This window comes from Lagenorhynchus albirostris, chromosome 7, assembly GCF_949774975.1.
Source record: "Lagenorhynchus albirostris chromosome 7, mLagAlb1.1, whole genome shotgun sequence".
NCBI classification, from domain to species: domain Eukaryota; kingdom Metazoa; phylum Chordata; class Mammalia; order Artiodactyla; family Delphinidae; genus Lagenorhynchus; species Lagenorhynchus albirostris.
The window spans coordinates 31686162-31712495 of NC_083101.1; the positions used below are offsets into that span (position 1 = coordinate 31686162).

At 41.1% G+C, this 26334-nt stretch overlaps 1 protein-coding gene across 1 annotated transcript in view; it reads right to left on the reverse strand.

Annotated features, from left to right (window-relative positions):
- Positions 1–4702: 4702 nt before the first annotated feature.
- Positions 4703–26334, reverse strand: part of MSANTD3 (Myb/SANT DNA binding domain containing 3) — a 28113-nt gene continuing 6481 nt past the window's right edge. The window contains exons 2-3 of the mRNA XM_060154725.1: positions 18627–19077; positions 4703–10342 (exon numbers count right to left, since the gene is read on the reverse strand). Of these exons, the coding sequence (XP_060010708.1) occupies positions 9933–10342; positions 18627–19044 (828 nt within the window). The 5' untranslated portion in view covers positions 19045–19077 and the 3' untranslated portion in view covers positions 4703–9932. The remainder of the gene's footprint in view (positions 10343–18626; positions 19078–26334) is intronic.

A 26334-nucleotide genomic window follows, 5' to 3' on the forward strand; every position in this document is an offset into this window, starting at 1 on the left:
ATCTGTAAGACAGTCTTGCCAAAGAAGTTTAACCTGAACCTAATCACGAGGAAGTAATCAAATAAATCCAGAATGTGGGGCACACTGATGAGGCCTGGACTTTAAAAGAAATTTAATGTCATGAAAAACAACAAAGGAGAGAGATTTCTTCTAGATTAAATTAGACTAAAGACACAAAACAACCAAACGCAATAAACCTTGATTGGATCTGAGAAAATAAACAGCAGTAAAAGACATTCTTAAGACAACTGGATAAATTTGAATGTAGACTACATATAGAAGATATTACTGAGTTAATATTAATTTTCTCCAGTGGGATAATGGGATTGTGGATGTAGGAAAATGTTCTTATTCTTAGTACATGCACGCTGAAGAATTTAGGGGTGAAGTGTCAAAGTCTACAACTTTCAAGTGGTTCAGAGAGAGGGAAAAGCAAACTGTTAACAACTGGTGAATCTAGGTGAGGGGTAAAAAAAGGATTTTTTAAAAATTCTATGCAATCTATTTCATTACTTCAAACATTTTTTTTGCCATGACCTTGGATAGCTTCATGCTTCTAAGCATAAACTGTGCTTCCTAATATGCTAAATTAGATTGAAATCTTTAAAAGCGTCATAGAAAGAAAATTGCTCTGCAAAGCTTTTTAGACATAAAAGAACTTCTAATTTGTGTAGGACTATAAGTGAAGATATGGTAAAGTAGGAGAGAGAGCCATGAAATAATAAAAAGAAAACTTTCTGGGAGTTGAAGACCTTTGGGTCTAGCACTTAACCACCGGAGGTGTCCGTTTCCTCATCAGCAAAGTGGGGCTAATTGTATCGCCTTCATTATCCTGCTGTACAGGCACAGGAGAAACAGGATATAAAAAGACTTTATAAACTGGAAATGGGAATGGAAATAAAGTGATTTTTGTTATCATACTATGGTGATGTCCTATTAGCAGTGGTTCTTCAACTTTATTACACCTAACAAGCAACAGGGAAGCTTGTTAGAAGTTTAGATTCCCAGTCTTGCCCTCAGAGATTCTGATTTCAGCAGGTCTGGGCAAGGGCGCAGAACTTGCTTTGGGAAAGCACCCCAGATTCTCTGATGCAAGGGATCTGAAACACTCAGAGAGCCGCCCTGGAAGTTCCTGTGATCTAAAATCCTTGCTACTCAATGTTTGGTCCATAGATCATCAATATCACTGGTACCTGGAAGCTTGTTAGGAATGTAAAATTTGGCCCTAGCCCAGACTCACTGAATCAGAATCTGCATTTTTAACAAGATGCCCAGGTGATTCTTATCCACGTTAACGTTTGAGAAGCACTAAATGGCAAGACTGATGGGCGACCTCTCTTTTTTGCCTTGGTCACTGATTCTCAGCTTGCTGTCAGACAGAATTGGGTACCACCTTTGCCGTTGCTGATACCTTTAACCTCACTTAGCTCTTCTCTCTGTTTCTCTCTGCTAGGACTGTTCTCATCAGTCCTAGCAGATGATAATCATAACCAGCCATAAGCAGACTAATCGAAGCATACTAACTCGGGATCTAAATCTAGTTAAGCTAGCTATGTGATTTTTTTCTTACTGTGGTGAAATACCATAAAATTTACCCTTCTAACTGTTTTTAAGTGTAAAGTTCAGTGACATTAAGTTTATCCACATTGTTGTACAACCACCTCCAAAACTTTGGGTATGTGATTTTGAATAAGACACTTAACCTCTCCAAGCTTCATTCCATTATCTTTAAAATATGGAATATTACCTACTCCTGCGGAGTATTTTAAGAATAAAATGAACTAATATATGAATGTTCTTAGCACCCATAGAAAATATTCAATAAATGCTAACTTCTTTCCATTTGAAGTAGGTTTTCAGGCAGCCCTGGATGTTTACAACAGATACCATCTACTGAAATCAACTGATAAAGTTTTAAAAACAAATACAAAATCTACATATTCTGGGCACATTATTGCCTTAGAATAGGGCAATCTGTAAAATAGAATTATTCTATAATCTATAGAAATGGGCAATTTAAAAGAGCCAAAGTAACTAGCAGCCAGTTACAACTTGTTGGGAAAATTACATTTTGGGAAGCAACAACCTTTCTGTGCCCATTATATAGAAATTCTTGTGTTGCCTATATTTAGATTGTTTTAGAAACAGTTTAAGTACAATCACTATGCTAATATCAATAACTTTCACAAATAGCACTTTCAACCTTGGGGCTGATCCACTTGGATGCATGATTAGAATTCCATTTATGTACACATTATCTTTTAAGGAGAATGCTACATTGAAAACTTGTGTTGCATACAGTAAATTGAAAAGATTAGTTTAACTTCAGAATTAGACTAATTAGAACAGGGGAAGGGAATGTAGACATCCTCTCCTCCAACACCCTTAATTTACAAACAAGGAAATTATATTAATCCAGAGAGTGATGAGTTACCAGCAAAGCTGGGACCAGAGCCCAGGTTACAGGAGCGTGTCCTGGTGTCACTTGACCTTGAAGGATGGGTGACACTTCAGCAGCACAGGTGATGGGAAGGGGTTGTAGAGATGCTGAGAGCACTTCAGTTAGAGGGATCAACAGAAGTAATTTCACAGAGCCTGGTTCTGAAACCAAGATGATAAGTGAGTTCAGGGATTGTCACAGAGTGGGGAGGCTGGAGGAAGAGATTAAGGTGAAGTTTTGTAACGGGAGAAGAGTGTCTTGGACTGTCCTGTAACACAGAATATCAGAAGAAAGGTTTAGGGATTTGGGGGGGGGTGATTTTATAGTTTATGTGGCCCTTTCATATGTATATTCTCATGTAATCGTTATAGCAGTCTTGGAAAGTATTTTACAGATGATGATCTAATATTCAGGAGGCCACATTCTTTGCAAAGCAAAGATGTGAACTCAGGCTCTGAATAGAAACACTGTGCATTCTGATTCTTAAAAGCATGAGCTCCAGAGCCAGGCCACTTGGGTTCAAATATCCCTGGCCCATTTAGAAGCCATATGACCTTAAGAGAAAAAAATAGTGGCTAAAACTTACAGTGTTTGTGTGCCAGGCTCTGTTCTAAATACATATAACTAAATACATATTGCTCATTTAATCCAACATCCCTATGACATATATTCTATTATTATCACTATTTTAAAGCCTCCCCCTCCAAAAAAAGAAAGAGAGGAAGGAACAGGGATGCAGTTCCCCCCTAGATTCTCTGTTCCTCAATTAATAATATAATCTCAACTCCTTGGTATTCCACTCGTTGCCTCCCCACTTGTGACACTGTGGTAAATGAGATTATTGTTCAAATTTTTCACACCCTCCCCTCACCTTAAGAGGAGTCTACTTCCCTCCCCTTGACCTTTGGCTCAGCCACGTGACTTGCCTTGGCCAAGAAGATATTAGCAGATATGACACTGAAACTTGAAATGTGCTTCCACAGGTGGGCTTGCCCTCTTGTACTTCAGCCGTCACCATGAGAAGGGGTTCCCCTGGGCAGTTCCTGCCCCTGCAGCCTTGGGCTCAGTGTGACCACATGAGAGCAGATGGGCCCCAGCAGCCTCCCAGATTTCCCAAAGGCTGAGCGACTAGAGTGACCACCTTCCATTCCTGCAGAAAGTGTAACACCAGCCCATCCAAAAACTCTTTGAGACTCAAGGATAAAAATCTAGAACCACATGCACCTCATCAGCAGAGCACCAGTGTGAGTTTCCTTCTTGGTTACTCTGGAAGCTAAACCAGATGATGAGACAAAAAGGAACCGGGGGGCTTCCCTGGTGGCGCAGTGGTTGAGAGTCCGCCTGCCGATGCAGGGGACATGGGTTCGTGCCCCGGTCTGGGAAGATCCCACATGCCGCGGAGTGGCTGGGCCTGTGAGCCATGGCCGCTGAGCCTGTGCGTCCGGAGCCTGTGCTCCGCAACAGAAGAGGCCACAACAGTGAGAGGTCCGCGTACCGCAAAAAAAAAAAAAAAGGAACCGGAACCTTAACTTCTGCTACTATTTACAGTAGTTCCACTGTAACAGGTGTCCTTTTCATTAAAAATAACCGATTTCTTAAATAACAGGGTTTGGAATTTTTTCCCCCCAACAAATCCACAAGAGAAAATTCAGACCAGAACCTAATTAAATCTCTTAGCAGTTATTGGGAGTTAAGAAAGGGAGCCCAAGTTTATGCCTAGAGAACCCCCTACTCTGATGAACACACATGGTGAGTCTTTGCCCCCCACACTAGAGGTGCTGTGAGAATATTTTGCAAGTGGAACTGGAGCTGCGATCCCCTCACTCAGAAGTAGCAGGATCCCCATTCTGTCCACTCTCATCAGTGTCAACAGTGAAAAAACCTTCACGCACAATCTGGGCATCTGGATAATGTAGAAATGGAAGTTTTCCACCTAATGTTGACAAACTGCACTGTTAGGTTAATAATCGGCTTGCAAACCCTATTATACTGGGTAATAAAGGTTTAATAGATATGTTCTTTAAAAATCTTACATAAATCACTCTTCTATAATCAAATCTCATTCTAAATGAACCAAAGGGCTGTTTAAGGAAATACTATGTTGAAAACTTTCACACACACCAAGAAATCACTCTTGTGTCTATTACGGAAGTTTTCTGTACTGGGTATTCCTAAACCGTGGTATCCATGGGGTACTTCCCCTACAGAGCAGCATCTCTACAGGGGGGCATCCGTATCACAATGACAACAATAATATTAAAATGCTTTACATCACTCTTTATTTCAAAAGTGCTTTACTAACATAGACTAATCTTTACAACATTCAAGGGAGGTAGATAAGTATTACACCACTTTCACAGATGGAAAAACTGAGGCAGAGATTAGTAAGTTGTATTGAAGGGCATAATATACGGCACAATTAGAAAAGAATTTGTTGCAGACATGAATCACTGGTGACCTTTTCCGTGACTTCTGAGTCCCACCAACACAAAAGTAGCGGATGCAGCAAAGGAAGCAGATGGTCGATATTTTGTCTAGTCCAAGGCTACACTTCACCTTATTGATACCACATGTTGAATATGCTGGTTTTGGGCAAGTATCTCCCTTACACACATTCTCACATGACTCCAACTGTAAAAGGGGGGACAGTGAAAACTGCTGTGGGTGCAGAAGGAGGGGTTGGAGAAACAGGGCTGGGAAGGCAGAAGATAGAAAAGGGCAAGGAAGAACAAAAGGACCAGCTGGGAAGCAGCCCAACAGAAATGAAAGCCACAGCAGAAAAGAAGTGTCATTCCATTTGAACAGCTCAGACATCCAGAGATACTATTAAAAGGGTAATTCTTAGCAATGACATTACAGAGCCACTCTTCTTGGCTTTGCCAAATATAATTATCAGGTCCTTCTGACATTCCCAGGAGGCAGAACCATTCCTTTCCCCTGGTCCAGACCAAGTGTTGATGTAATTGACCTGACACTGCAGAAGCTGTTGACAACTCAAATGCACTGCCCTACCATACCTCTCTTCTTCTGTTCTCTTTCTTCTAAAAACAAAACAAAACAAAAAAAAAGCCAATGCATTTTAAGATTCTCCCTGAAAAGTTCCTAAAATATTTGCTAATTTTTAATGCATTAATAAGGTAGGATTCTATGTTTGATTTTTGGAAACAGACTGTAATAGGGATACATGGGAACTAACATCCCCTCTCAGCCAGTGTACCTTTACACAACACGGGACACTTAAAAAATACCCTGAAATTTGTGGATGCCAGCTAGAAAAGAATTGAAGCTCAAGATAAAGAAATCCAGTTGAGGGACTTTCCTGGTGGTCCAGTGGGTAAGATTCCACGCTCCCAACGCAGGGGCCTGGGTTCGATCCCTCGTCGGGGAACTAGATCCCACATGCATGCCGCAACCAAGAAGCCCGCGTGCCATAAGTAAAAAAAAATAAAAATAAAAAATAAGATCCCGCATGTTGCAATTTGCAATTAAGATCTGGCACAGCGCAGCCAAAATAAATTAAATAAATAAATATTTAAAAAAATAAAAAAAGAAATCCCGTTGACCCTTGAACAACATGGGTTTCAACTGTGCTGGTCCACTTATACGCAGATTTTTTTTTTCAATAAATGAGTACTACAGTACACCATCCGCAGTTGATTGAATCCCCAGATGCAGAACTGCAGATACAGAGGCCTGAATGTAAAGTTATAAGCAGATTTTCCACAGCTGGGGGTGGTGGGCACCCCTAGCCCCCTGGTTGTTAAGCATCAACTATAGTCTTTCCTGCTCTTTCAAGTGCGAAGCCACTTGAGAGATGGTGACTGATGCACCACCAGCTGCACTGGAGGTACTCATGGCAGAGGGAGCACCAAATTGAGTCGGGGGACAAGGACCCAGCAGGGAGGGGTTAAAACGTCAGATGAACAGGTGCAAGAGGCAGCACAGGAGGCTGAAGAGGCAGAAGCCACAGCAAAGAGGTGACAGCCAAAGAGGAGACGGGAGGAGGTGCTGGTGTTTGAGGCTGAGTGGGTGGGAACAACTGCACTAGTTCATGTCTAGGCCTCTCCTAGGACACGTCAGCCAGAAATGCATCCGTTCTTTATTTCAATCAGCATCATTCTTTCTGGCATCTAGCTTTAAAACTTTACCCAACCCCTCCAACAAAAGCAATGTGCTGCCAAGCCTGACTGATTCCACTTCGGCAACGCCCTTCACGTTGGTCTCCCTCGTTTTTTACTAGGTGCTCCTATCATCTCATCCTAACCAAACCCTCCTACCTCATCTCCTGAACTCCAGTCTTCTCTAAACTCAATTCCATCTTCTAATCTTCCTCCTGGAGCACAGTTTTGATCATGTTACTGCCTAATTTGGATATTCTCCCATGTCCTCCCAATTATGTGTCTCACCATCTTGAACCTTCAACAGGACCTTGCATCTAGTGAAGTTCCTCTCCTTTCTGAATCTGCACCTACCAAAATACCAACTCTAAAGATTTAGCTCAAATGCCACCTCCTCCAAGCTTTCCTTCAAGCTTCTTCACTCTCTGCTGGGCTTCAAATCCTTTAGAAGACGTGCCTGATCAAGTACATGATAGCTGTATACAAGTCTTATGTCCCCTACTGGGCTGTGTCCATTATTTGGCAGGTCAGGGGATGGTGAACTGTGTCTTAGTATTTATCGGTCAATTCTCTACAGCATCTACCAAGAAACGATTATTGCATTTCCACCTCAGGTAAGGAACTACTTAAAAGTGGAATGAATTGGGATGTACCTGTTCATGAGTGGAGGCATTACAAGTATCCTGTAGATGTGATCTGGCTCTCGGGGTAAAGCAAATCCACGATATAGCTTTGAGGGATGGGGTGGGGGAAGGCAGGTGGGCCTATTTGTTTTTGAGTCGAGAGACCTAGGACTGAGGTTCTGCTTTGCTGTTCACTAGGTTTCAGCCTGGTGCAGGCGGTTCTTCTCTGAGCATCATTTCCTCACTTCTGCAGGACTTCACAGGACTAAGGACCAAATGAGACACATTTGTGAACTCTACACCAGTGGTTCTCAATCCCAATTGGGCATCATCACTCCCTGTAAAGCTTCCAAAAAATGCAGAGGACCAGGCCTCAACCCAGGTAAACTGAATGAGAATCCCCTGGGAGTGGGACCCAGTGGGACTAATTTTTAATAAAATACTGTTTCTAATGCATACTCAAGGTTGAAAACTGTTATAAACTCGTAAATACCATTAACAGTAGAACAAGGTGCTTTAGCCTGCTGGTTTAATTATCCTTTATTTGTTCAGTTAGGAATTAGTTCGATGCTTTTATAGTTCCATTATGTGTGTGAGCATTTTTTGTGCTGTTCTACATTGTTATTTGTGTGATTAGGTGGTAAATTCTGAGAGAGGAATAATATCCGGCACAATGCTGTACACAAAAGTGTACCTAACCTAATGGGTTTTTGTTTTTTTTTTTTTTTTTTGAGAACAGGTAAAAGGTTCACAAGGTCCTCTAAAACCTTGCTACACAGAATTGTGGTGACCAGACAAGCAGAACTGGCATAACCTGGGAGCTTGTGAGAAATGCACAATCTCAGGCCCCCCCACCAGAATCTGCATATTAAGGAGATTTCCAGATGGCTCAATAGGTGAAGCAAAGGCAAACTTTTCTCAGTCCACATCATCTGTGTTGAGGACCTGCCACTCTCTGCCCTAATGTCTCCCATAAATCGGTTACGCTTGGGACTTTTTCCAGATGCTGCTTCTCTAAAGGGTCCATTTGGTAAAAACTAAATTAAGAACGCAAATCCTTACAAAAGCATCCTTCCTTTGAAAGAAGACTAGTCTTCACAGGGTTCCTTCAAATAACCAGTTCCTCTAAGATATTTAAAATATGATCAGTGTGTAAAATAAATTGATATCCACTTAAGTTTTATGCAGTGCATATATTAGTATATTAGTATATACAGACCCCAGGACCCAAATTCCAAAATTATGAAAGGAAGGAAGCTTAGCCACTGCAGTAAACTCTCCCTGTTGACCCGCGTCCTCCGGACAATTATGATGTTAGCAGTACTCATCCAAGACTGTGCAGATCAAATCACAGTCAAGGAGCTGTAGCAGATTCTAACCATCATCTAGACCAACTCTCCTGTTCTATAGACGGGAAACACCAGGGCCAAAGACTAAATGGAGTAACTTAAGGTCACACAGCACTTGAGACAGAGCCAAGCTCAGAATTCAAGCCCTGACTCCTCGTCCTACACTCCCTATATAGCCTCTGTCACACACACTCCTCCTTCCCCACCACATGGCCTTGAACTTTCATTCTCAGAAATTGCTGACCTGCCTTGGCACTTAACTGTCACTTTGCTTCTTCCAGCTACTGTTATGCCCAACTCCCAAGGCTGTTTTTCACACTAGGCTACAGGAGAAGTTATATCACAGCTCAGTCAAAATATCCATTTATCAATCCACGTTTCCAAATACATTGGTAATGGATTCTGCAAAAGCTCAATACTAACTGCATACTCTGCAGACTATGTAGCATCACTATTAGCTAGCACCAGGAGCATGGCGAGGGAAGGGCCTTGCCTTAGGTGGCTAAAGATTAAAAACAAGGGCAACCATTTACTCAGTAGTACAAAGTCGGTAGGAAACTACAGCAGGAAGGCAAAAACTGTAGCACAGTGGGGGCGGGCAGCACCTTTCAAAAACATACACAGTGTGACTATAAAATCACAAGTCTTGTCTTTTAATAAAACAAGCAGGACAGAATGTAGAGCTCTAAGCGAACGTTTCTCCCTCAAGGTAGTCATACCCTTAGTTCCAACAAAGCTACACCTGCTGGAGACATTATTTGGAACTCCTCTTTGGGGAAAGGAAGGACTTAAAAGGCAGCCTATGAGCCACATTAGAAAAGAGCCTTCCATTATGTTCGGCTGTTTAAAAACAGAAAATCCACACTCCAAAGATGACATTGAAAAAATGAAAAGTGTGCTGTAGCTCTTGTGGAGGCTCCGAAAGACCTCTAGCAAATTCTCAGTGACAGCATCACCACTGGAGAAACGTGTGTCCTCCCAGGACAGCCACTTTCAATGGGAGGGCGTTCATTTGGATGGACAAGGTCTGACGTCTATTTAAAAAAAAAAAAAAAAAACCCACAAAACCCAGCCACACTCCTTTATAGTCACACTTGCATTTGATTAAAAAAATACAACAACAACACTCACACATGGTTCTTGTATGAATTCTAATTAAGAGACATTACATTCAGAATGATAGCACTCATAGTGATAATTTTCAGAAGACTCGAACAGCTTCTTTGCCACTTCAGGGGTACATAGGGTGCAGCTGTTTACCTGAATGTATTCTTAAATAAGTGACTACTACCACTCTCATCTTCCTAGTTGTAGCTCTGTGACAGGCTACCGACCGCAAGTTCGTGTTCCAGGCCTTCTTTGCCAACACAGATTAATTACAAGGGAGCCACACCCCACCGTCTTAGGGTGAATTGGGAAAGGGCCGGTTAAATGAGGAAACAGGCCATTCCTTGGTAAAAGTTTGCAGTTTTCTTTCCCAATACATCTTCTTTTTATTGAGAACTTCCATTCTTATCCTGTGTTCCTCCTCTGCCATCTCACACTCTCGCTCTAGCTGCTGGATTTTGGCCACATGCACCTCATTCATCTGTATCAGCTGCAGTTGTAAGATGGACATTTGTTGATGGTGTTCTTCCTCATGCATCTTTTTTAAAGCACCTTCCTGAGAGGTTTTGCTCCTGTAGTTTTTATTGGCTGTTATTCTGACAGCTGAACACGAGGGTTCAGGTTGGGAGGTCCCCTCACATACTGGGAAATGTATGAACTCTTTCTCATCATCGCACAGTTCTCTATTTGAAACAGCAAATGATTCTGAAAAACAGTAGCAGAAAACATGTTCAAAGATTTTACAGGCAGAGAGTAAATCAATCCTATTTCAAATGACAGGGTCCCCCACGACAGGATGATCTGAAGTAGCATCTGCTCTGGTCTGCATGTTCACAGGTACCCCTGCCCCACCTGACTTCTCAAAAACCCATAAATCGAGAGCAATTTTCCCTGAAGAAGTAACGATAAAGGGTTTCATTATGTCATTTCTGGCACTTCGAACTACGGGAACAGTGGTCAGAGATTGTGCTTATCAAGAATTGGAGACCTGGTTATGTGGATATAAATCCTAACATGACATGTGCATGACTCCCAGTGAGCAGAAGACCACAGTGTGAGGCCAGCAGTGGGTTTTCAGATTAAGTTCTCCCTCAGTCTCTCTCCCTCTCTGACTCTCATTCAGCCACGAACACTGAATTTCAGTCTCCACAGGGCACCTTTGCGGTGGGTCCTGGTCACAGGTCTTAACCCTTACCCAGGATAGCCATCTTAACAAAGGTTCTTCCTTGAAAGATGAGCCTACACTCCCCGGTTTAACTTCCTCAGACTTCTCTTCAGTCTCCTACATCTGGCTGTTGCCTCAAGCACTGCCATCTGGGGGTCAATATTCAGATCCCAAAGACACTTTCCAACGTCCCTCGTATGTAACTTCTCCCTAGCACTTGACAATCCTTGACATTTCTTTCCTCTATTAGCTTCTGAACCATTGGTCTCTCCTAAGTTTTCTACAGCCTCCTCTCTGATTGCTCTTTAAGTCTCCTGTCAGGACTCACACTTAAATGTTCCCCTGGGGTTCCTATCTTCGGCTCTGTTTCCAATCCACCCTAAGTAACCCTCTTAATCTGGTTCCGACCTTCCTTTATCTTCCTTGTCTTACTCTTCAAAATACCCTGTGTACCCTCCAATCCTACCACAATCTTTATTTTCTCCCATAATTCTGTCTCACTGGTCCTTCAGCTAAAGTTGGGCTCACTATTTGTCTCGACTCCCTTACGCAAACACACACTCTTACTCCAGTTTCCCCTTTCAACCTCCCTCCTAACCCCTACTTCATTCAGGATCGATGCCACTTGCTGTGAAACCTCAGCCCTCTTCTTTCTCTGTACATACTCTTCTGTTACAGCACTTAACACATTCTAGTATGATTTGGGGACCATGCCTTAATCATTTCTTTTATCCTTGGGCACCAATTATTTTGCTTGGTACCTAGTGGATGCCTAGTGAATATTTACGGGCTGAAGCTTTGAACAAAAGGGGAAAAGAGCTTCTGGATATAAAAGGATGCCACATTTGGTGGCGCCATGTTTGCACTAGTATTTTTATTGGGCAATGATACAAGTATCAATTAGGAAGTTTCAATAAGGAAATCACTAACCCCACTAACCCATGGAGTCTTCTAGCTGTGACTCCAATGCCTTCTTGGGAAGATTTATATTTCCAAAGATGAGAATCCTCTCCTTGGAGAAAAATAATATCAATTTATTAACAGAGTTGATTACATTATTACATCCACTCCATTATTGCAGAAGATGGGATGCTGGGAATGTTAATGGCTACTGGGGGAAACCTAACTCATAATAGTCTGTTAATAAAAGGAAAATGGCTATTGTTTATTTAGATTATTTCACTCCAAGGGGTTAGGTAACAACCATAACTAGTCCCTAATTAAGATAAAAGAAAAGGTAAAAACCTTACTTTTGAAAGAGGAGGTTAAAAGGACTTCTCTGTCATCCAGAGATAATGAAAATGTCTCCCTAGGAATCTTTCCCAAATCCAGCGGCTATAGCCTCAATTAGATGCCCTTCCTTCATGCTCCCACTGGTTCCTAAGCCTACCTCTGGCAGAGCACTTGTTAAAACTGGCGGCTTAACTACCTCCCCTTCAGGTCTCTGATTACTTTGAAGACAGAGACTGCCTCTAGTTCATCCTCCTGGAGGACCCAGAACAGGGCCTGACACACTGCTAGGCATATAAGAAACGTGTGCAGGATGAATTGGCTGCAGTAGGTCACATCCCTCTCAACACAGCACAACTGTGTAGAAAGAACAGTGTTCTGAGTGGAGAGCTGAGGCACAGGACAAAGGAACAGGAAAGGCTTGGCACTGAGAATAGGATCCCTCAGATGGGATCAGATGCAAAGAGGATTACCTCATCCGTTTCCTTTCTAGTCTCAGATCTGAAACTTCTTCAAAGAAGACTGGACACATGAGACGTTTTTTGGTACCTTTAGCCTCTTTTCTCTTTGATTTCATTCCAGAGGATAGTTCTGAATACTCCTCTGAGCCTTTAAAGTTCATGCCCTGATGATGCTACTCATCTCTCCCAATTGCCAAATGCTCATTTTTATCTCAGTAATTCTTGGCTTTAGGAGCCTTTTGATGATGGTGATGGTGATGGTGATGACGATGACGACAGCAGCTACCATTTTCTGAGTAGCTAGCTAGGCATTAGGCTAGTGCTTTGCAGCATTACTTCATTTAATCCTTACAGCAACCCTCTGAGGGAGGTATTAGTATAGAAAACCAAACACAACATCTAAAGTCGTTTGGCTAGTTCAAAGAACCAGGACTCCAGTCCAGGTCTGCACAATTCCAAAATCCAAGCTCAGCTACTACAGCACCTAGCCTCTCACTGTGTCACTTGCTCAGCTGATCACTTGTGTGTCTTAAAAGGCAATCTCCAAGTTGTATCAACTACAAAACCACCTATTATTAAGAATATGGATGTATATCCTAAATTCTGATCTCCAAATTTCTCTCTCGAGTTGTGAACGTGAAGACAGCATGTTTATGTCCAGGAGCAGAGAAATGACTCTACTTTAAAACTAATTTTTTTAGTTTAAATGTGTGCTAACAAACGCATTTTAAATTTAAAAAGCCAGGCCTCTTAAGACTCTGGCAGAAGCTGGGGCTTAAAACTAGAGAAGCTCAATGGAGTAATTAACTTTCACACACATATTAGCTCCAATGAATGGAAGCTAGTGTTCAGATGGGGAGAATCTCCTCTTAATTAGAGAAAGACTATCCTGGGCATGGCAACCTGCTGCAAACACACACCATGTAATCTCTCTCCCAGGTAAAACAAAGCCACCTGAAGTAGAAAACAATTCAATCTTGTGCAAAATGGTTAGGAAGGCCTGAAAGCTTTCCTGGGAGCAGAGAACACAGTCAAGGGGGTATTCTTCCACTTGGGCAATTTAAGTATGTTTAAGCTCATCGGGAAAACCTACTAAGGCAGTAAAAGGATGGGAAGGAAACTGTGTACAGGCCAAAGTTCAGCTCTTCTTAGCAGAACAAAGGAAACAGGACGGACTGGGAACACGGATAAATAAGATGTGGGGGATGCATACTACGGAATATTATCCATCAACAAAAAGAAACAAATTAGACTTACACACTGCAATGGGAATAGATATTTAAAACATTCTAAGTGAAAAGCAGCAAAAGGAAAAGGAAGGTATCTACTGCACAATTTTTAATCCATGTAAATTTAAAATATAGGCACACACGACGCCAACGCATGCTTTCAAGAACATGTGAGAGAATACACAAGCACCTTAGAATGATTAAGGTGCAGAAGAAAAGAATGAAAGTGGTGAATGGGGATAAAAACGTAATAAATGTGTAAGTAACACACAAAAAAAGGGCTTTTCCAGACCAATGATGCTAGTGTGCCGTGACTGGAAATACGTCAGTCCCCTCTACTGGAGTTCCCACCCCAAAAGAATAGGATTGGTCTAAACAGTGACAATAATGGAAATTATTAAGAAATGTCTGCATTATTTAATATAGCTTTGCATACCTATGTCTGTGTTACTGGATTATAGCTTTATAGTAGAGAAATAATAGCATATGAATTAAGTGTAAGTTCTCTCAAGATATTTGAGTACTACTGAAAGCTTAGTTTTCCTAAGTGTATTTGACATTTGGCCATCCTTCCCTCCCGACCACCCCTAGCAAATTTTGTTGGCTCCCTTAGTTTGTTCTGCAAACCTCTTCCCCAAAGATAATGGAAGATAAGTGTCAAAGGCAAATTATCACAGATCATAAATCTACAGGGTATAAATTGTTTTAATATATTTAAAGGGAAAATACTGTTTTTTTTACAAATACATTCCTAAGTGTTAAATTTTAAGACTACTGTGTTCAACTACAGATGTACATTTCGAGCAAGTCATTGACAAAGCTAAGAATATGCATGCAGGGGATGGTGATCAAGATGACACAGCTGTTTTTGATAATTGGAATTTTGTATTTAGAGGTTACATTTTGTCAGCTTATGAATGGGCAGCTCTTGGAGAGGTCACAGGGTCCCCTTCTGGCCTGTTAATTCAATACCACTGGCCTCAGGAGTCCCTGTTTGTCGTTAGCTTGCTTTTGAATTACTTTGGCCACAAGTTCTGAGACAATGCTGTGTAAAACAGGAAGGGGCCGTCCTGAAGGGTGTTATTTGTGAAAAGAACTTGCTGAGTGCCTTCACCAGAGGCAGTAGAGTCTGCAGGTGAACCACAATAAATGGGGATAATTTTGCACGGCACAGACATTACGGTAGCTGTCTTTATGATAGGAACTGATTCCTTGAACGTATAATTGAACTCTAAAATGAACTATGCCTCTATGCAGGTTTAATGAAATTTCTGAGGTTGCTGAAATTTGTATATTTGTTTTCCTTTTCCAATGCAAAATCTGCTGGTGAGGGGAAATATCTGACTGGTTTTATTATGGTTTATACATGAATAAATGGGATATTTAGTTCTGTACATAAATCTACAGTGAGTACATACACTGGAATGAGAGACAATCATATTAGACCAAATCATCAGATCAAAAGACAAAGACATACTTTTCAGGCTTGAAAGTTCAAAGCTGACATTGACCTCTTGAAGGCCAGTTTTCCAACCATTTGCTGCCCTGGCTCAACCCTCCACCCCACTCTCAAATCCACATTTGCAGCTGGGTTCCCCTCACTTCCTCACTGCTGGGGATTGTGACAGCAAATTTAGTTCACCCATCTGTGGCATGGTCTGCAGAACTAACTCAAACCCAACTCCTTCGTTTTACAGAAGGGGAAACTGAGGCTCAGAGGGCATTTTAAAATAGTGTTTGTTCACTATCTTGAGACTCAATGTGGAATTTTTAAGCACCTTACTTTAAGTCATTCATTATTGGGAAAATCAAACCCCTGTTACAAAGGAGAGAAGCCAAATAGGTTCAAATGAAGAAGCACTTGGAATTTCTGGATTTTACTGTGTATTTGGCATACATCATGCAACAGGCCCTCTGTTATCACTGGGACATAACCAGACCCAGATACCTTAAGGTCTAACAGCCTGAAGGGCATAGAACATTAGATTATTGAAGAATCTGGAAAAAAAAAAAAAAAGAGGACACAGCTGAAGCCATCTCACACAAGAAACAGTTGGAGGGAGGCCTCTAGTGGAATCTGTCAGGCTCCTTCCTGTTTAACAAGCTCCAACAAATCTTTCAGCACCTAATTCTGTCACAGGCATTCTGTAAGGTGTTTGGACAGAGCTGGCCTATAGAAATATAATATGAGATACATATGTAATTAAAAATTTTTCTCATAGGCACATTAAAGAAGTAAAAAGAGGTAAAATTAATTTTAGTAATATATTTTTGATCCAATATATCTAAAGTATTATCATTTCAACATTTAATCAAAATAAACATTAGTAAGATATTTTATTGATACACTCTTTTTTGGTACTAAATCTTTGAGATACAGTGTGTACATTTATAGCACATCTCAATTCAGTCTCCCCACATTTCAAGTGCTTACCAGCCTCATGTGGCTTGTAGCTACTGTACTGGACAGCACAGTAGAGGCAGAGAGATAGTAGAGACAAAGTTAGTAGAGATAATAACTGAACACACACACACACACACACACACACACACACACACACACACACACACACACACACACAGAGTCCATGTGTCAAAATACACACAGTGGAATGTGAGCCATAACCCTACAGCAGGTTTTCAACCTCTTCCCCAGAAAGACCCAGAAGGGATGATTAACAATTCCAGCTTTCTTTTTCTTTCTTAAAACTAAGTTGAAATGCAAAATGAGTGAGGTAACCTCAAAGCTGTTTAAATGTATGGAAAGCTTTCCAGTACCTTAACTATTAGAGTTTACAGATACTTTGGACACAGTTCCCAACTGACAAAGCAGCATGTTCTCCACCGCCCTCCACATTTGACCTGGAAACAGGAACCAGGCAGCATATGGCTGTACTTTAATAATCACCAACAAAGAGAAGTCTCATGTGTCATATATGTACAAACATCCAATTTAAAATAAATCTCTTTTACAAGTGAGTCTCTAGCAAATGTCACTACAGCAAGGACACTGAGAATCCATATTTATTGCTTTCTTGGAAATTTAGAAATTGTTTTTATGAGTAAATGAACTACATTCTTTCCTCTAAAAAGCAAGAGAAATTTAGAAATTGTTTTTATGAGTAAATGAACTACACTCTTTCCTCTAAAAAGCAAGAGAAAAAAAATCTGTGGAATGGACTTTCTAGATCCTACCCTAGAATTTGAAAATGGGGAAATAAGACTGTCCCGTTAAAATAAGTCTATGAAATCAATACACAATCATCCAGATCACAGATTTGCGAAGTAAACTGCATGCAGTCCACACCAGCATCTTCCTCAGCAACATCTCCCAGGGAATATGAGCAATTTGAAAAGCAGCCCTTGCTGATTCACCTCCCTCCCTCCCCTAGCACCATTCCTTTCACTGCCTCACAGACACGCAATCGCTCCAAGGCCAGCATAATGGAGAGGAACAGCCTGAAGCTATAAACATCTCCAAAGCAAGGACACTCAATTAGCAGCGGGCCCCCTCCACCACAGAAGCAGCAACAAGGAGGGGTGAGAGAGAGCTGGCAGTGTCCATATCAACACCCTCTTCTGGGAGCTGCCCTGGCTAGGGAGCTCAAGCATCAAAACTCAGACACAGGGTTCCTACCCTGAGAAACAATACATGAGTTTCTTGACATTCACCACTATGGTTGCCCAACTGGCTCCCTAGACTTAACCTTGGCCAAATGATCAGAAAACAAACATTTGATCATAATTTAGCTTCCCAGGATGATCTGCCGACGGGAAAAAAAAAAGTGCTAATCAAAAACATGTATTCTGTTCACTTGGTTATTATATTTCCCACTCTATATGGATAACATTCTTGGTTTTAGACAATTTCTTATGACTTTTAATTAACCAGTCCCTCAGAGCTCAATTTACTCTGGGGACACTAATAAGTGAATTTCTCATCCTGCAAGCCAAGAATCGGATTTTCCTAGGCAAATGCTTGCTTCCTGGGTCCTTGGAGCACGTTATGAACAGCCCTCTGGCCTTCCCAGAAATCTTCCTCTGCTTCAAGTATATTTTCTGCAAACTGCAATCTTTATATAAACTGGTCATTCCTATCTTAAAAGAGGCAGGAATTACTGGCAATTTATCTATATGCATCCTCACCCTGCCCTTGCCTGGAGACATTTCAATAAGCCCCTTAAATTCCAACTTTTTAAAGCCATGACACACTATCGCTACAGCCTTGATTATATGACATTCTTTTCCTTCCCCAAGAATTATGTATGACATTTTTCTCTTTTCGGTGGAAGTATATAAAAACTAAAATGATTTTTTCCCATTATTTCTCAAGTTTCCTAGAGTGCACAAACCAAAACTACAGATCACAATTTTATAATGGGTAGAAATGCTGGTTTTTAATCTGGGTGACTGCTAAATAGGTGTTTGCTATATTAGTCTCTGTACTTTTCCTAAGTTTGAAATAGTTCACTTTCTTAATGTGGCATTTTGAGTAACTTAATGCAGAGCTTTGCACATAATAGGTCCTCAAAAACTATCTTTTGAAAAAAAAATACGATAGTGTGAATGAATATAAATCCTCCAGTTCTCTTTAATATATTTGAGATAGATTCAGATAAGCAACTAAGATATTTCATTAATAACTATATTAATGTAGCCCCTTATTTTTCCTTCTTAAGCAATAACAGAGATAACTGAGATCTCTCTAAGAGAGACATGAGATAAGAGCTTCTGTTTTTATGTACGACTTGAATGTCCTATCTAATTGGGAAATTTTGTATTGAGAAAGTCGTTTGATATGAAAGTTTCTTTTCTATAAATTCCCTCAAAATGAAGGACCTGAAAATCGCAATGTCAAACAGGTACCCAAGGAGAACATGCAAGCGGGTGTCAGGCACCTATACCTTGGGTGGCGGCATCAGCATGGTACTCGGGCTCCTCCTCGGGAGGGCTCTGCAGGAAGTACAGCTGCTCGGGCAGCATGTTGGCGATCTTCTCCTTCCCCAGGACGTGGGTGCTCAGAAGGGGGCTGACGCTCCGTTTCACTTTCTCTCTCCTTTCATGGGCCATAATCTTTTTGGTCCGAGCCTTGATGTTCTCCCAGCACTTCTTCAGCTGTTTGAAATCCCGCAGCGACACGCTAGGCTGCGAGTTGTATTCATGGGCGAGCGCCTGCCAGGTACGCTGCTTGAGGGCAATAGTTCGCGCGTCGCTTTTCTTACACTCCAGCACATACTTGTACTTTTCTACTAAAGCCAGCAGGATGCTCTTTTCCAATTCTGAGAAGTATTTGGCAGGTTTTATGATTTCGTTGTTTTGCATTTTCCACTACGTTTCTCCTGGCTGTTAGCTATCCTGGAACAGGAAGTTTGAAACAATCAGTACCAACTCCAGCAATAAACAAGTCAGCGAATCACTCACGCTCTATCCCTGACTTGATTCCCTGGTCTGAAATACCGTACTTTCTTTTCCACTCATGTTGAATTGTGGTATTCTCAAGAAAACATTCAGAAGATTACAAGGAATGGGGTTTTTACTTAAAAGTAGATTTTCAGGTAGGACCTTTGCTGTAGGTCTTGACCATTTTGTGATTATCTGGTACAGGACAGCAAAAAAATGTTGAACATCTATGTGGAACTCTGTGTTCATTTATTTCTGCTTAATATTAAGGAACAGATAATTCCCCAAATTCATAATGTTAGGCAGCTTTTAAACTAAACAGGTCTCTCAAAGTTTTGTCACAGCTTAAGACAAGAGAAGCCACTGTGTGATCTAATACAACAGATAAAGTAAATCCTACCAAAATTTCAGAATCATCCAGAAATCACCCCAGAAGATCTGACATTTCCATCACTATGTCTGTGACCTTCGTTAGGTCCATGCTCTTAGAAGAACCTCAGTTTCTTTATCTTAAAAATGAGGGCTTGGAGTCTGTGATCCTTAAGGTCTAAGGGCCACTTTTATTTTATTTTATTTATTTTTCTGTTTTTTAAACATCTTTATTGGAGTATAATTGCTTTACAATGGCAGGCCACTTTTAAAAGTGTACAGTTCTGTGTAAATAATTAATATAATTTCAGAAGTGCAAGGGCCTGGACACTTTAGAGCTTGAGTCCAGTGCCTCTCTTTTCTTTTTTTTTTCTCCTGGACATTTCATATAAATGGAATAATTCAATATGAGGTCTTTTGTGACTTGTTTCTTTCACTTAGCATAAAGTTTTCAAGGTCTGTCTATGTTGTAGCATGTATCAATGCTTCATTCCTTGTTATTACCAAATGGTATTCCATTTTATAGATGTAGCACAGTCTATATCCATTTACCAATTAATGGATTTTAAAAATTGAGATATAGTTGACATATAACATTACATTAGTTTCAGGTATACAACATAACGATTTTATTTATTTATATATATATATACAGACATATGGAAATGATCACCACAATAAATGTAGTTAACATCCATCACCACACAGTTAAAATTTTTTTCTTTTAAGATCTATTCTCTTAGCAACTTTCAAATATACAATATAATACTATTAACTATAGTCGCCATGCTGTATATTACATCCCAGGACTTACTTACATTATAACTGGAAATTTGTACCTTTTAACCACCTTCACCCATTTTGCCCCCCCAACTCCCCATCTCTTGCAACTACCGATCTGTTCTGTATCTATGAGTTTTCTTTTTCCTTCTTCTTCTTCTTTTTTTTTTTTTTAGATTCCACATACATGTGAGATCATACAGTATTTGTCTTTCTCTGTCTGACTTATTTCACTTAGCATAACACCCTAAGGTCCATCCCTGCTGTCGTATATGGCAGGCTATCCTTCTTTTTTGTGGTTTAATAATATTCCTTTGTGTACCTATATACCACATTTTCCTTATCCCTCTTTTCAACTGAGGGAACTAAACTAAGGGCCAGTAAGGTGAAATGGATTGTACAAGATCACAAAGATGGTGACTTCAGAAGTCAAGAACCTGGACTGCCCTGATAGTTTGGTAATCTTTTCTTTAAACACACCAAATAATAGCCATTTTTTAACACATATTCGTTTAAAGTCTTTGTTCACATATTATTAGTAAAAGTTACCAATTTTATATTATTTTAAAATTTTGAAATGACATTACATTTTCTCCCTTATCATTATTACAGTCTACGTACCTTTTTATATTTTTAATAAAAATTGTATATATTTAACATACATAGTGAAATAATCACTACAAATAAGCTAGTACTACAATTACATATCTCCTCACACAGTTACCTTTTATATGCTTCACGAGAGCGCCTAAAATCTAGTCTCATCATATTTCCAGTATTCAATACAATATTATTAGCTACAGTCATCACTCCTGTACACTAGATCTCTAGACTTATTCATCGTACATAACTGCACTTTGTACCATTTGACCAACATCTCCCCGTTTCCCCCACCCCCCCATCTCCAGCCCCCAGTAAGCACTGTTCTACCCTCTGCTTCTGTGAGTTTGAATAGCCTGGTATTCTTAGTATCATTTCACAACTATCTCTTGAGCTCTCACCTTGGGTGACTCCAAATTACTCAACCATGACTCCCTAGGTCAACTTGCCATCCTCCCCAGTGCTGAGCCAGCATCTTTCACACAATAAATGCTTAATAAATGTCTTATTCCACTGAACCTATGTGTGTTTTATGACTGCACAGTTTTCCACATCTTTTAATCACAGGAAACTTCCTACAAATTAATCTCTCAGTTACATTATGGCAAGAAAGTTGCTAAGCAACAGAGAATGCAGCAATAAAGCAAGCGTTGCATGTCCCCTTCGTGGAAAGGGCCGACATGCCCAGTCCTCCTTACATTCTCTAAGCCTCTGATTTTTCAGAATAACAGGCAAGCATCAAGATACTGATGATATAGTCCATTTAAAACTGACCAACCGGGCTTTTCTGGTGGCGCAGTGGTTGGGAATCCGCCTGCCAATGCACGGACACAGGTTTGAGCCCTGGTCTGGGAGGATCCCACATACTGCGGAGCAATTGGGCCCATGCGCCACAACTGCTAGGCCCGCACTCTAGAGCCCGCGAGCCACAACTACTGAGGCCCATGTGCCTGGAGCCTGTGCTCTGCAATGGGAGAGGCCACCGCACCGCAACGAAGAGTAGCCCCTGCTTACCGCAACTGGAGAAGGCCCACACACAGCAACGAAGACCCAACACAGCCAAAAGTAAATAAATTAATTAATTAAAACAAAAGAAAACAAAAAAAACCTGACCAACCTGTACTGAAAGAATTAGAAACTAACTTGAAAGGAGTCCCACTGGCCAAAAATGGGACATTTGAACAAGGGTGATGGGTACACAAAGATTCATTAAATTATTCTCTTGATCTTTGTGCACACTTGAAAAGTTCCACAATACAAAGCTGGGGGGTGGGGGGAGGCTGTGACTTTTAAATTTATGGTACACTGATTTAAAATCACACCATTACAAGTCAGCTCTTCACCTACTATGCCTGGGGAGGGGTTACTATTGTTGTAAGTAACTGAAATCTGTTAGATCTGAGGCTGGAGGGGACCCAGCCAGATCAGAGAGCCTTGAAATAGAGGCCAAGGAATGTAGGCTTTACATGGGGGCAACAGAGCCTGTTCAGGGTCCCCCACTATGTACAACCTTCTCCCAAAAGTTAAAGTTAGTGTGATCAGTGTCTCCAGATACAAGGTACCTCACATTCATCATGGACACATCAGTATCAGAAATCGAGAGATTTAGACAAGTCAAAGGTGGTTTGGCCCTCAGGTCTTGGGCAAAGAGAAATGAGGGGGAATTTATCTTTGGAGATGTGTCCCTGTACCCCTAAATTATCAGGCCTACGCTTCAGTCATGTTGCTCTAATGTTCCTACAATGATCCAATCCAGGCCCCTTCTTCCCCAAAAGTCCAAAATTAATTTTTGCCTTCATCAATACTCCTATTTCCTATAAATCAGCGTTCCCAAACTGAAATTTATTAACACACCCTCCCTATATCTCTTCTATATGATCTCTATCTGCCAAGATGACTACGTTCAACTTTATATTCTATAGTTTTTATTATGAAATCAATAGGTATACTAAATGAATGTTCTTAAACTACACAGCCCCCAGAGCAGATTCTGATCTGAAGCCCATCCCAATTCTTCTGCCCCCAGAAGATGTCTACCCACTCTTTTTAGGAATCACTGCTGGGGCTTCCCTGGTGGCGCAGTGGTTGAGAGTCCGCCTGTCGATGCAGGGGACACGGGTTCGTTCCCTGCTCCGGGAAGATCCCATATGCCGCGGAGCGGCTAGGCCCGTGAGCCATGGCAGCTGAGCCTGCGCGTCCGGAGCCTGTGCTCCGCAGCGGGAGAGGCCACAACAGTGAGAGGCCCGCGTACCGCAAAAAAAAAAAATAAATAAAAATTAAAAATCACTGTTATAAGGATTGGGAATCTGATTCACAAATGAAAAAGGGATTGTTCCCTGTTTCATTCTGTTAAAGGTAATGCTATTTTATACATTATATATTAATGCTATTTTATACATTATATATTTTTTCTTTTTAAATAAATATTTTTTATATCCTTGATTATTTCAAGATAAATTCCCAGAAGAGGAATGGTTGCCACAAAATATAAAAACACTCAAGACTTTTGTTCCATCACCATCTGCCCTCCAGAAATGGTGTACTAATTGACATGCCCACTTCATTGACTTCTGTTGTTAACATTTTTTAAATCTATGCCAACTATGGAAGTGAAAAAATGTCCCTTCATTGTTTAGTGATATATGAATTGCAGCTCTCGGCAAATAAGCCATACTCTGCCTGCACAAAGTTCCTTTGATACTTAGTGGAAATGAAACTACATGGAATTAGTTCCAAGCAATTTAATAATTCTTCCTCACAATGTGTGCAGTACCACTAACTGCCACCAGGTGGTGGTGGGCTGGGGGTTGTCTAAATTCATAAGGATCTTAACCTAAGTGTGGCCAGTTAAGTCTCTAATAAGAGCAATAATTACAATAGCAGATTTTTTTTTTTTTTTTGCGGTACGCAGGCCCCTCACTGTTGTGGCCTCTCCCGTTGTGGAGCGCAGGCTCCGCGGCCATGGCTCACGGGCCCAGTGGCTCCGCGGCATGTGGGATCTTCCCGGACCGGGGCACAAACCCGTGGCCCCTGCATCGGCAGGCGGACTCTCAACCACTGTGCCACCAGGGAAGCCCCAGCAGATAATTTTTATTGAGCCTTTACTGTGAGTTTGACACAATACTAACTGCTTAATATGCACTATATCATTTAATCTTCCCAAAAATAGCCCCTGAGAGCATCATTTGTTACACTGTTAAAAAAAACAAAAACCAACAACAAAAAAAACCCCACAAAGCTTTATGAAAGTATCAGAAATACCAGAAGAAATTATACAACTGCTCTCAAAAGCAAATACTCAGAATTACCAACACCTGGGGACCATTAATAGCCTATTAATTAAACTATTATTTAATCACTAGCTAAGTAAATCCAAGTTACCAATTTACTTTGCTTAATTTTGTAGAACAGCAGGCCTCCCTCGGCCATGTGGTTGCATCCTTCCGGGCTATAAAGGGATTCTGCTGTGAGACAGTGTACCCCCCAAAGGTCCCCTGTGGATCCCCAACAGCCTCCTGAAGCAGGCTGTTTATCCCCACTAAACCAATTATTTTTCCTATTTCCTGGATCAGAAAAGTGAGGCTCCGTAACTTGCCGGTGATCACACAAATAGTAGCAGCGCTAGGATTCAAACCCAGGTCTGACTCCAAGCCCAGGCTGCTCTCTGATCTGCTTAGCCCTCTTCTTTCAGACCTAGTGACAGCCTCTAGTGCTCCAGCTCAAATTACATATCAATTAGCAATCTGATTGTCAGCAGGGACAACCTAGGAAGAGCTGTGCCTGCTTCCGTCATCTCCATTTGTTGGCTCCTCCCCTCCCTTCCCCACTCCCATCACCTCCACCCTTCTAGGTCTCAAACCTAGGGTCCACAGCTCCCCACCCCAACCCAGATGCACCCCTCTCACTCTAACTAGGGTTCTGAAATAATTTCCACTGTTGATCTGCTAAGAATGTATGTTTGAAAAGTAACTGTAGCAATAACATGGAGATTTAAAATGGTCCACACCTCAAGGGGAACTGGATGCTGACATTCTGCTTGAGCACCTGACTGACAGTCCTAAGTAAACAAACACTTCCCAAAGAAAGAGATCTCCAAGAGAAGCTTGCTAATAGAAACGTCGAGGCTAGAAAGCACATTATAGCTTAAAACTGCTTAGGAACGTCCATAACTGGTTATAGATGACAACACAACAAGCCTTCTCTGCTACATTAGCCTTTATTAGAAACTTCCCTTCCCTTCTAGGGAACTCCAACTCCCCTCTGTACGGATCATCTTTTTTGGCTGCTGTTCTGCTAGACAGAGTGCTACCTGTTCTTATGCGTGGTTGTAGAACAACAAGCAGCCCAGAGACCCCACAGTGAGCCTCAGCAAGATTTAATGAATGAATGTATTTTGATTTAGTCATAAAACTGTCTACCATGCACAGAATGAGTATCGTACATGGTAAAACAATCAGTACACCAAAAAGCTGCATTAAAGTAAAAATGGTCAAATAAAATAGCAAAATCCAAATGCAATGGAAGTTCCTCTTGGGCTAAGCAAAGACCCATAGACAAGACTAAATAAAATAGCAGGATTCCAATACCATAAAAGAACAAAGAGGAAATAATCAGCACAATTCCCAAAACACTAACATTGACTAAACCACCAGAAGATTGTAATAAGTACATTTAATATGCACCTTAAAAATCCATCAGTTAGGGGACTGAATGTTTGTATCCCCCCCCCCAAAAAAAATCATTTGCTGCAACCCTAACTCCCAGGGTGACTGTATTTGGAGATTAGGCTTTTAAGGAAGGAAGTAAGATTAAATGTGGTCCTAAGGATGGGGCCCTGGTTCAAGAGGATTAGTGCCCTTAGAAGAAAAGACAACAGAGAGCTTGCCCCTCCCCGCACTAACCCCAGGGCTTACAAAGAGGCCATGTGAGCACACAGAGAGATGGCAGCCACCTACAAGCCAAGAGAAGAGCCCTCAGAATGAAACCTACCTTGCCGGCACCTTGATCTGGACTTCTTAGCTTCCAGAACTGTGAGAAATAAATTTCTGTTGTTTAAGCCTCCCAGTCTGTGGTCTTTTATTATGGCAGGCCAAGCTGACTAACACATCACCTAATGATATTTTAAGTCCACCAAGGGTCAAACTAAGTCCTAAAATTTGAGCAAAGACCAGAGAAAGTTGGCCAGATTTTACTTCTACTGCTATTTGTAGAAAAGAGAGTTCTTTGAAGTCAACACTCAGGATGGGAACCATGACTACAAATCTGTGACACTGAGACCTCAGACAGATATTAGGATATTAATGCACTACTGCTCTTAAAGTGAAGTGAAATAACCAAGACAGTGGATGCAGAGAACCTGGGCTCAAATCCTGAATTCAGCACTCACCTAGCTGTGTGACTTTGGGCAAGTCAATTAACCTCTAATGCTTCCTCTGTAAAACAGGGTTAATACTCCCTACTCTG